Source organism: Pempheris klunzingeri, chromosome 16 (genome assembly GCF_042242105.1).
Source record: "Pempheris klunzingeri isolate RE-2024b chromosome 16, fPemKlu1.hap1, whole genome shotgun sequence".
NCBI classification, from domain to species: Eukaryota; Metazoa; Chordata; class Actinopteri; order Acropomatiformes; family Pempheridae; genus Pempheris; species Pempheris klunzingeri.
Window position 1 is genome coordinate 2,577,605 of NC_092027.1, and position 12,336 is coordinate 2,589,940.

At 42.9% G+C, this 12,336-nt stretch overlaps 1 protein-coding gene across 2 annotated transcripts; it reads left to right on the forward strand.

Moving 5' to 3' along the window:
• Positions 1 to 1,278: 1,278 nt before the first annotated feature.
• Positions 1,279 to 11,897, forward strand: LOC139215036 (voltage-dependent calcium channel gamma-6 subunit-like). 2 transcript variants are annotated; one of them, XM_070845857.1, is made up of 7 exons: positions 1,279 to 1,660; positions 2,786 to 2,896; positions 3,091 to 3,199; positions 4,783 to 4,857; positions 5,972 to 6,109; positions 6,231 to 6,461; positions 11,080 to 11,897. In XM_070845857.1, the coding sequence occupies exons 1-6, from the start codon at positions 1,451 to 1,453 to the stop codon at positions 6,449 to 6,451; spliced, it is 864 nt and encodes a 287-aa protein (XP_070701958.1). In that variant the 5' UTR covers positions 1,279 to 1,450; the 3' UTR covers positions 6,452 to 6,461; positions 11,080 to 11,897. The 2 variants fall into 2 exon arrangements, with proteins under 2 accessions (XP_070701958.1, XP_070701957.1); XM_070845856.1 differs by lacking the exon at positions 11,080 to 11,897 and having other exon boundaries at positions 6,231 to 7,890.
• The last annotated feature ends 439 nt before the right edge of the window (positions 11,898 to 12,336 follow it).

Sequence of the window (12,336 nt, forward strand, 5' to 3'; positions counted from 1 at the left end):
TACTGATGATATGTGAAAATGTACATTTGATGAACGGCACTACGCTGTTTTTATTATCATCTACACTCCAGGAGGAGCAGTACCGGAAAACAACCCTTTACACAGCCGCTTGTTAACGAGACAGACCGTGATGTGAAAGTAAAGTTATGTGTTCTCTCCAGGGGGACGTGTTTCATTTTTGCTAACAAGAGGGAGGGCTGCATGTCATGTCTGTTGTCACCACAACTGTTGGAACGCGACAGGACAGCTGCTTCATTCACCCTACAGACATAAAGGGTTTAAGATTCAATTCATCGGCGACGTATCCGCGTGACTCCGCTATCACAGGGCTTCTCGGAATAGATAATTGGTTATGGCTTGAACATGATGAGTGTTTTCGTGCCGCTGAGGTACCACAAAGCATCTCAGAATAGACAGCAGGTTGTGATTTCGGTATGCTGACTGTTTTTTCTCTATGCATTTGCTGTCACATAACATCTCAAAATAGATAATTGATTGTAATTTTTCTCTGCCAAGTGCTTTTATATTGCTTTCAGTCCAAATGAAAAAAGTAGAACAGACGGCACAGATGATTTTATGTGATTGAAAGAGGAGTTTTCAGTTTCCTGCTTTTCTTCTAAGGCTGAATTTCAGGATGATACATACAGTTAATTTCTCTGGTAGAAAGACTTATTTCATCTTTATGTTTGACTTGTTTATGTTCACAATTACAGAGGAACCTGTGCTTTTAATCCAAACAGTTAAAGTTACTTGGATTCATAAGAGTTTGGGTCATTCTTTTATATTTATTATTTATAAGGAGTCCCTAACATGCACGCTCTGTTTCTTGGTTTACTTTGTGCACCATGAAATGTGCAGCCTGTCTATGGGTGTCTTAGATGGGTCTTTTTACTTTCTCCTCCTTTCTTTTCTCCTTTCATGCATCATCTGTAGGAAGCATCACTCCTGACTTCTACCTCTACACACTTTTCTACACGCATTTTCTGTCATTTTCTTTTTTCAGGATGATTCATTTATCAGTTTTCCATTTGTCATCAAAGCCGCCATTTTTCTTAAGCTTTTTCTCAACAGAAGGCTGAATCCTGCCCTTTTTCTGCTAAAGATTTAGGAAACATTTTATGTTTAGTTTCTATTATCGAGGAGACCTTTGGGTTTTAAACTTTTTCTGCTGTTTGTTCAGAGCTGATTTATTTTTTTCAGTTTATCTGTTTACCTCTGTCTCTCTCCGCTTCCTTCAGTGTCAGATTCACAGTTTACTTTAATACTGTCTCACTTTTTTACCTGCTCTCTTTATGGACTCAAACTGAGAAAACACAACGATCTTTGTTCCCATCTTCAATTTTTCTATTTTTAAGTCCACCATCCCTGTTGAGGGCAAAGCTCAAAGCAAGCTTGGCTGCCAAACTAAATCCCGCTCGGCCTGCTTTGTTGTTTTCTATTTTACCACATCATGTGGTCTACCTTTTTGGTGACCGATGAGGAGGGCCGCACGGTGGGTCCTGCGGCGGCAGGAACGGTGGGAGGGGCTGCACCGGGAGGGGCAGGCCAGGGTGCCGGAGGTCTTGCCGGCCTAATGACTGGACGCAGCACGTTTGGGGGGAACAAGCGCCGCAGGACAACGTCGACAGGACATGCCATGAGTGAGGCCCAGGAAGGGAAGGTGACTGATTTCATATTGTGTGAATGTGTGTTCTCCCGCAGGCCGTATGGAGCTAATGGAACCAATCAATCAAACAGCCACATTTTCGCCTGAAATCAGACTCTTTCACAGAGCAAGAAAGACCCCACGAGGACTTCTAATGTTAGAGAACCATCATATCATAAGTCATTCCCTATCCCCAAACTCTACACCTAATTCTTACCTAAAAAAACAAACTCTAACAGCCCTTGTCAGGAGTTCAAGACCAGATAAAATCCTCACTCTCACATCTACACTCTGAGTTGGAAGAACAAGAGCCCACCCACACACTCAACTGCTTCTTGGAGGGCTGGTAGTGCATCTGTTGAAGCCATTAAAAACAACATGCACACATTTCTCTTTCTCTTTCTGTGAGGTATTGTTACTTCTTCGCTGCACATTACAGTAGGATGTCAGCTCTCACCTCATCCTAATTACCCAGCTCTCTCGTTCTCTTTGAGGCTGTATATATCACAGCACATTATTCCCCAGCTCCAGTGTCCACCCTCAGCACGCTGGACTTTCATGCACTATATTTTTGCACAGCACTGAGCTAAATCAACATGAAAACGGTCACACAGCGAGCACCAGAACTCACCTACTGAGACAGGATGCCTGTGAGCCACTGAAGCTACGCTGCTGTATGTAGGGCAAGTGGAATCATAAGCTGTACAAACTCTATCACACTTATTTCACCGTGGAACAGCTGGAGGCCATGCAGACTTAGTGGGAATACATGCTAAGATCGATTGCTTTCTCAATTAAAAGGCATCAAATCAATCAGTGTGCTATTTTTCTCCTTGAAAAATGAATTTTTAAAGAAAATCTATCACTATTATCAGCAGCTTGTATTGACCTTCCTTACTGACACACTCAGCCTCAGCCTTTTTCAGCATGGAGTAATAGAGTAATAGAGTTGTGCAACAACTAAAGGCCTCAAATCAAGTCCCTTTTTCACCCCTTCAAGCATCTGATTTATCTGAATAATGCTGGAAAATGTGCCAAGAAGATTTTTATTAACTCTTTACTTCAGTGCTGCAAACTGAAATGTGTTCATGTCACTTTTTCATAATGAAATTGCTTGTTGTGTTCATGTTCTGTCACCAGATCAAGTTGGCGTTCTTCGTGGCCATCGTGGGCGTGGTCCTGACGGTCCTCGGGGTCGGGACGGAGTTCTGGGTGGAGCTGTCACCTCCCAAGAGTTTCTATAACAACCAGGTGAAATGTCGGAATAGACAATAAATCAGGGATGTTTTCTGCAGTTCCAAAAACCTGGAGACAAACTAAATAGTAATGTCCTGTTGGAGGTGGATCAGTGTTTGTTGCCTAAAGCTAGCCACTGTGCTGGATGGAAGACGAATGTCACTGCTGATCTTTTCTTAAAAAAAACCTGTTGGGCCTTTGTTTTGCAGACATGTCTGACAGCTCACTACGGCCTGTGGAAGGGCTGCACCAAGACCCTGTGGGTGGCTGATATCGACCCAGAGAGAGAGAGCTGTGGACCTGCTGAACTACCCGGAGGTGACTCAAAGATTTAGTGACTGCTTGGGTGGACGGCCGAATAACTTTTGTGATGAATGACTGATCTGTGTGAGGGAGGGGAGTCGTAGGCCGATGATTGACAGGCCAGCTGACCGACTGGACGTTTGTCAAACTGCTGAGCTTGTCGGTTTGAGGGAGAGAGTCAGCGTGAATGAATGGTCTACCTGACTTTCTGGCTAGACAAATGATCTGTGGCTCATTGTTTGATGGCTGAAAGCTCTGGCTGACTAACTGCCTGAGTCATTGTTACATAGTGTGAGTCCACAAGCTGCTTTTGGGTCAAGTGAAAGGAGACAATACCAGTTTAATGGTTTGTGCTCAGGTGTTTCCCAACATTTGCTTTGTTTTAGTTTTATTTTACATTATTTTAAGTCACACTGAGTTCAGACCAAACACACTAGAGAAAATAACAAGTCAAAAGCCAACTAAATATATATTGAATATATCAAAATAAAAGTCGTGGGGTGTCACAGTCCAGTTTTTTTGGAGGAATGTATCGAAGGATTATTAAAGCTGTTTACAGTATCACTCCCCATGTCTCACCTGTATCACCCCCTCCCCCCCTTTTGAAGAATAACTCACATAAAAACATCCTGAGAAGAGTCCACCAGGAGCTCTGTGTGTGTGTTCGGCATCAGATGCCTGTTTGTCATCAAAACAAGTGAGAGAGTTTCACAGGATTACTGGCTTAGCGCTTAATGGGGTTGCAGTGCACCCTGGGATGTTTTATCATCTAAGGTGTGTGAAGGAGACCTACAGTACAGTTCTCTACTGTTAGTCTGGTTTAGCTGCTGTCGTTCACTTATTGGAAGATCGGTGGTTTCAGGCTCCTCCAGTCTGCACGATGACGTGTTCTTGGCCACAGAAGCCCAAATTGCTCCCTTGTGAAAGATTTTAGTTTTCTCCTGGTGACCTCCTGGGTTAGTGTGAACGTAGTGTTTTTGCTGACTGACAAAGCTTTGGGGCACCTTTCAGGGTACTGTCAACGCTCAAACATGCCTCCCCTGTTGGATTAAGGTGTGCACACGGTCAGCCAGAGGAATGTCTGGTTACAGAGGCCCCTTATTTGTTGTTTGCTGATCGAATTTGAATCTCATCAGCGGTGCAGCTCCTCGACCGAACCGGTGCTGTAACCCTGATAACCGCTGTGGAGGGAAAAAAAAGAACCAGGCCAGAACACTCTGAGGAATTGGCTTTGATCAGGCTAATTAAGAGTGACGTGTGTGCGTGTGTTGCTTGCTTTGTGAGGGAACAGATAGAGGTGTCACATTCGATTTGACGGCCGAACTCCAATTATTGTAGCACATCATCAGGACGGCAGAATACTAATTGTGCAGGAAGCATTGGATTGTCACCTTCAGCTTGTCATTGACGTTCTCAGCTGATTATGAATTATTGAAACTAAAGAGCGCCGGGCTGAGGGAGACTGTGGCTCCTTGAATTTCAATAAGATGTTCATCAAGATTGTCTGCAGCTGACAGCAGATGACCTGTCAGCATTTGGGTTTCTCTTATTTACAGTAGCTGTTTCTTGTTTTTGTTTTTTTATTCTCCCTCCTGCAGAATCAAACTGCACCTACTTCAAGTTTTTCACCACTGGGGAAAACACAGTGTTGTTTCAGAAGACAACGCGAAAGAGTGAGTCACACACCTCTCAGCCGCCGTGCCTCCTTATCCGCCCACTCGCTCCTCTCTTTATCCCTTTTCTTTTCCTCCACCTCTACCTCTTGCTGCCTTTCTCTGTCCCTGTGGCCTCTTTAAAACCTCATCTTCCTCTTCTTGTGCTCTGTCTTTATTCCTCTGTCATCTCTCCCACGATCCATCCCTCTTTTCTCTCTGCCTCCCTTCACCTCTTCGCCCCACTCTTTCTGGCTGGCCATTGTCTGCTCTGTGAGTGTTTGAAATCTATTCCGCCTACGCTGTGTTTAAGTGTCTCCGAGCTGCTGTCTAACCCCTCATTTCACTGGCAGCTCCATTATGTATTAAGATCACCCGGTGCCACACGCTGAATGAAGAAAGACAGACACATATTAAATCTCATTGTTTGCTGATGCCACATCACTGTCATGCTACACACCTCACTGTGGTGATTTAACAAATGCACTATATAAAACACAGCACTGGAATTAGTATTAGTAGTATTAGAATACTAGTAAAATGTCCTCATATAGAAATCTTCTTTTATTATTAAAATGATCGTTAAGTGGAATCATCGTGGAGCGTAAGCATGCGTGGGTGCCATTCATGGGTGCTGTCTGTTGGCTGTAATACTTCCATTGCAGAGTCAGATCTGTTTGAGGTGCAGAGGAAAACAAGCTGATTGTTGAGATTTGGGAGGTTTGTGCATCAATTCCTCTGTGAACCTCCATCATCTATGGTTTCCCATAATGTCCTTCTCAGAGATAATAATATAGAAGTCTGCAACATCATCATTTAAAAGAGTTTACAGGCGTATCAGAAAATAATCATCATACTTTGAGACAGGATTTTTACACCTATTTAACAGTAAAACTACATTGTTTATGTCACAGTAATCCATCAGAAATGTGCATTTGTACATATTTTACCGGCCAGTACAAATAAAACTTCATTTTTTGGATCATGTAACTAAAACAAAGACTTTATGGAGATATTAAAACCCTGTGTACACATGTAATATCTGTTCTGTGTCATACCTATGAGATGATGATGATCCCTGTGAAAAAACTAATATAGCAAATGTTTAACAGCACTGTCCTTCTCCCTCGTGCAGATCTGAATGTAGTGTCGGCCATGTTGGCTCTGTTCAGCCTGTTCCTGATGGTGATGGGGGCCATATGCATCACCATGTCTCTCAGTAAAGAGATCCTGTTCTTCCTCAAGCCGGCGTCCGTCTGCTTTATTCTGTCAGGTCAGTAGAGACAAAAACACTGTGGGAAACCTTTGGAATTGGGTTTATAGTTTATGTCTTGAAGTCTACAAGAGGTTGCAAGAAGCTTATTTGCTGTAACAGCCCACGGTCTCCTCCACAGGTGCCATGGTGCTCCTCTCTCTCATGGTTTTCCACCAGTCCGTCCTGGCCTTACTGGCCAGCGACCACACCGTCCCCCTCCACCACGAGCTCTCCTGGTCGGTGTCGTGCATCGGCTGCGCGGGGGCCGTCCTCATAGTCGGTGGGATCCTCTTCCTGCTGCTGGCGCTGCCCTACAGCCCCTGGCAGAGGTGTCTCCCTCAGAAGGACGGCAACAGCTAGTGGCCCGGAGGTGGAGTTGCACTTTATCTGCCCTTTCTGTCTGTGAGGAGGGAGGAAGCAGAGGGGGCGAGGATGTTTCCCAAAGACATCTTAGCAAAGAGATTCATTCTTCTGTCAACTTAAAGGGAGGGAGGTTCACTGACGTGTGCAGAGAACACTTACCTGTCCATCTTTTAATATTTTTATTATTCAGTGTAAAATATCTCATCTATTTTTTATATCCTTCACTTTGATTCAGGTCCCCATAATTAAAAAAAAAAAGAAGAAGAAGTTTATCCTGTTCACCATCATGGAGACAGCTGGAGGCTCAAGGCCGCAATGCCAGATTACAGTGAAATACCCCTTTAATGATATCAAATATGGTGATCGCAATGCTGAGATATGTTTGGGAAATGGTCCTGTATTGTCTTACTAATCATCCTGCAGGGTTTGGAGGTAATTTACTGTTAGTTCATTCAATAAATTGAAGTACTCCCTATTCCACTCCTTTGAGATGAGCTTATTGTCAGACAATGAGCCAGAAACAAAAACACTGTGAATAGTTTATGCCATCGATTAAACAGGCACGCTAGCATGTTAGTATTCAGCTGAGCCTTTATTTTCACTGTTTGCTGAATAGCAGGCCTGGAGCTTAACAACCATTCAGAGTTATTAACTAAATACATCTATATAAATATATATAGCAACTTAAAAACAAAAGGAACTTGTAGTTTTGCCCAAATCACTGATCATTTGCAGCAGCTGGGCTTTGGTTACTGTGGATCTGTTGGCTCAGGTAAGAAGACGACCTTCAAAAACCCTCCAAAACAACAAAACCTACACTGAATGAACGGAGCAGTTCACTGACCTCCAATCTGAGAACCTCGTTTCAGAAACTTGTTTTTTTCTCAGCAAAGTGTGAAGAAAAGAAAATATTGTGTTTGTCCTGAAAAGCCTTCCTGTCTGCAGAGCTTCCTGTCTACTGTCCAACTCTGATGCTTCCTTCTCCATCATTTAACAATGAGACATTACTTAAGATAAGTTTTGTAATGGTATAAGATTTGTCTTCTATTTTCATTTACTTCATGCCTTCTGTGTTATCTGTGGGGCGATGATGAACACAACTTGTCCTCTGATCATTACTAGATTTCACATGCATTGTATGTTAGGTGGCTGCTGCTATTTGCAGATTGTTTTTGCCAAGCAGATAAAACTAGAAAACTTAACTTTGTAAAGGCTTATAGCGGGGGAAGAGGGTACAAAATGGTAAATCAGCTAAAAGTGTGACGCGCTGCCATGTTTTTACCTTCGGTGTTCTTCTTTGATGATTCATGTTAGAGCAAAGTGCTTTTCTGTGCCTGAATGGAAGGTGAAGCGTCTCCGCAACTTTTTTGAACTGAATCGATTGAGTATGAATGACTTCATTTTATTATTAAACATGACATGAATATTTAATGTCATCCTCTCTCAGGTTCCATTTCTCTCTTATTCTGCACTCTCAACACATTCTCAGCTTACAGTCGCTGCCTCTTCAATGAACCGTCCTACTTTACACCTCCTGGTAGAAAACGACTGCGCTAACTAGCTTCATATTTGAGACGTCCTCTTTTTTGGACTCTTGCAGGCGTTTCATGAGTTTTAAAACAGCTGCAAAGCATAAAATATCACATATGATAAAAGATATATACAGTATAATAAAATACTACAAATCAGGCATCATTTAGAAAACCACAAATCTCTGTAGGCGAACTGGTCGTAAACTTCAGAGAACATGAAATATGGAGTCTAATTGCAGATCTGACAGATGCTCAAATCTAACGTCTTCATGAGCTCGTTGCCGAACAGATCACTAAAGCCTGTAAGCACAGCTATATTAGTAACACATCTTCAAAACTGTCCAGAGGATGAGCCCCCTGTCAGCCCATCTAACATACTGGCTGTTGTGTGGCTTTTTATGAAGCAGCATGCAGCACCAGGATTAGATGGGGTGTAGGTGGCATACGATCTGAGATCTTTTTACAGCTTTTAAGTGCTGGCAGAGACACATTTGGATTGAGCCACGAGGAGCCATGTGAAATACATGTCTAAGCATTGATAATCTTTGGTGATGCACACGTGGATTTAATGCTGTTGATTCTTATGCTGAAAAGAAACAACTGTCATTATTCTTATCACATTGCCGCTACTTCACGACCGTAGGAAATTCCAACATCGGATATTAGATTTGTGCCATTTTCTGTCGTCACGTCGTTCAAACGTCAAAGTAAACTGTTAAGAGCAGCAGGAAATGAGAGCAGGGAAAGAGGGCAGCGACATACAACAAAGGTCCCGGCTAAATTTGAACTCGGGATGTTGCGGTTTCATGTTACTGCTGCTGTTACATGATACAGTACATACTTTGACTGCTAGACCACCAGCTTCACCCTCTTCTTTATACGTGTCAATCATGCTCAAGTCTTAATTTTGATATTTCCAGGAGCATTTGAAGGCAGCATAAAAAGTGGATTACAACCACGAGTCAAAAGCATCACATTACACGCAGAGTAGAATCATCTTTCATTATCACTTCACAAGCATTTTATGGCCTTTGGTGGTCTTTTGGGACGGCTGCCTGACTCTGGAGGTAAATGGATAAGAGCTACAAACAAGTGATGATTTTGTTTGGTGAGATTTAATCTTCTTGTTGTTTGGATAGCTCTGACTAATGGTTTCGGCCCCTTTCGGACCCCCTCTTCTGCCCGTAACGTTACCACCGGTTCGGTTCTTGTTATCCTGCTCACAGCACATCTCACCACACTGACCCCCTTCCAGGATCACGTCTCTCTGAAGCATCTCCCGTGCTGTTTGGCTGCGCCTTCCTCTCTAAATATAGACCGTGGCCAATAGGACTGACGTGGCAGGAGAAACACAAACCTGGATACAAGCTGTGCACACAAACACACTCTCGTTTCGCTTGTTCAATTACACATGTGTGCACTTATGCTCGTTCACAAACTGGGTCTCTGCGATGTGTGCGTGGCAACGCACGAATGTAACGATGCACACTAAGCGTTCACAGTGCGAGCACAGTCTGAACCTGTTTTAAGCTGAACCCCATACGTTATACATTCCCAACGTCATCCAATCCACTTTACTGCTCCACAGAGAATCAAATGATCCTCCTCAAATTAATACGAGACGTCATGAAGCGAAGAGAGCACAGATTTTAAAGCTACTTTTCTTTTTGAGTCAGCAAAGTGTGCTACAAACCCCCGGCTCTACTCCTCTTCTTGTGTTAGGTCAGATCTTACTAACAGCACCTGTCAGTCATGTTGATGTGCTGTGTGTGTCCGTGGAGTTAATCGGACACTGCTAGCATGCTAAGTATTAAACCTAAAACCTGGCTAATATCCCAGTGGTTTATCAGTAAACAATCCATCACTGCGTCAGCTACTTAGTCCCCTCGTGATGCCACGAGACACATAAACAACAGACGGACAACTAAACTCCTTCATTAACATCCACAGCACGTCATTTTTTAAACAAAAACTGTTTAGATGGAGTTTTTTAGGCTGACAACCTTTAATGGAAAAAAAAAAAACAATATAGAAAGAGAAAGACATCATCAGCTCTTGTTATTTTGTCCAAAATAATTCATAGATATTTTACCAATCACAAATAAAATAAATCAGATAAATCATCAGTAGACACCACAATAATGTCTTAAATGCATACTTGTGAATTATACTGATCATAGGCCTCATGAAACATAACATCATTATGTCAAGTCCATCAAATACCAGATTTCATCTATCAGACACCATAACAATGTGTTGTGCGGAACTAAACCGGCTGAACCCACAATGCAGACACAGAACAGCTGGGTGGTTGACAGATGAGTTTATTTACACCAACGGATGGAGCAAGGTCGGGGAAAAGGGGCTAGCGGGAAGCAGGATCGGGGTGGGGACCAGGGAGAGCAAATGGGGGAGGGAGACAAAAACCAGAACCAGGACAAAGAGCAAACAAAATCACAAGAAGTCTTGGAGAAAGGAGCCTGAAGTGTACCAAGTGCAACGGACAATCTGGCAGAGAGCGGTGATCTGGGCTGGGCTTATGTAGGCAGGGAGGGAGTGGGCGGCCTGATTGGGGATTGGTGTCAGGTGTGGGCGGAGTGACCTGGAGTAACCTCTGCTCAGGTGGCAGGTGATAAAAAAACGCCGTAACGATGCGCTTGAAAGGCAAAAACAAACACCACATTGTTTTATCATTTCTCTGCAATGACCAAATAAAGTCAGCTTCTTTTATCATGTGGACGACCTGGATAAGGGACTCAGTGGCCCAACTAAACTCTCATGAACCTTCACCTCATGTGATGTCTTCAAACGACCATCACTGGTAATTAAAAAACACAACTGAACAAAAATTAATTCCAGGTTTTGCCTTAACAATGTTCAGTGTAGTAAGGTGCACGACATTCATGCAGAGGGAACAGAGTCTGCAGCATTTTAGTTTGGGAGCTGAAATACCGAAGAATGAAGGAAAAAGTGGAATCAATGTCCACGGAAATATGTGGAGACATATCCAGAGTCATTAAACCTTTCCTCTTGTCATGTGTAACGATAACTCTGTATTTTTTCCCGCCTGATGCACCTTCACTTTGCGTACAGGTGGTTTGGACGACGGAGGACGGACGTTCTCCTTGGAGCTCTGTTTGTCACATTGCTTGTACCCTTCACATCAAGTGCCACAACTCTACTACACAGTGTCCTCAGGTCAATCACTCAACGCCATCCAATCCACCGGAAAGAAAATACACCCCTCCAAGAGTGTACTCGACGAAAACTGATATTAAGCTCTTAAATATTTGCCGCTTTGTTGGCTTGAACTCAGCACAACTCGCCTCTCTCCTGTTACACCAATGAGCACACACCCTGGCGGTCATTTAAACTGTCCAGCTCAAACACAGTGGCATCCAGTGGCAACACTACTATACATGTCACAATATCACACAGACGTAAAATTAGGAGCTCCAGAATGTCACACACGTCTAGACAACCATCATAAATTTAAAGCAAAACGAGCAATGAGCTAAATAAAGACTTTTTACAGCTCAGCGACTAATACAGCTTCCTCTGGTGGTCAGTCAGCGAATGTCTGATCCACTCATGCGCGCTCACACACCCACAGACGAGGCAGAGCTCTGACCATAAACTTATTGAGTACAAAACCACACAGTATGTCCACACAGGTCAGCTTTTATTGGACTTGAGCCTGATTTTCGGTTCCAAAATTGATTTAAAATATGAATTAATATTCATAAAGATTTAGTCCATTTTCATGCTTGTCACTTCTGCTAACTTTCCTGTATTTTCAGGTGACGATAAGGTGAATATTGATGCTACAGCGATTAACTGGACTGTGGTGTGTTTTCTTACATTCATTTCCTGGAAGCTTAAGTTTAAGACGTTTAACCTTTTAACCTTTTTGTTCCTGATTTGCATCAAAGTGCCAAAAAAATCTCCAAATTTGGTGTTTTTGAATTGTTGAGAATAAAAGTGGTTATCAATCCATGAAAACAAAAAAAAAAAGTCTCTCACTCTGTCACTGAAAGTAACGTTTAGACGGCATTTGTTTTAGAAATGTGCTAAAAACTGGAACAATGTCTGAACTAACTGAAGACAGTTAAGTGCAAGAATGATTAAAAGATCAAATCCAGCTGAATTTGACTGTTGTTCAGCTTTTTTCGACTCCACCTCTGGTTTTTAATTTGACAAACTGCAATAATTCTGCATTTGCCTTTACATTAACAGCACCAAAACCCAGATCTGCCTTGAGTGGTCTAAAAACACTCACCACAGTAACATGAACCGCTTCCTCCAAACACCTGACCCTCTGCTACCCTCCCGTCTCCGTCCCCTCCCCAC

Excerpts from the sequence above, each read along its gene's own strand:
- LOC139215036 (XM_070845857.1), top strand. The coding sequence starts at position 1,451 with ATGTGGTCTACCTTTTTGGTGACCGATGAGGAGGGCCGCACGGTGGGT. Across the intron at positions 2,897-3,090 it reads AGAGTTTCTATAACAACCAG|ACATGTCTGACAGCTCACTA; the intron begins GTGAAATGTCGG and ends TTTGTTTTGCAG. Across the intron at positions 4,858-5,971 it reads TCAGAAGACAACGCGAAAGA|ATCTGAATGTAGTGTCGGCC; the intron begins GTGAGTCACACA and ends TCCCTCGTGCAG.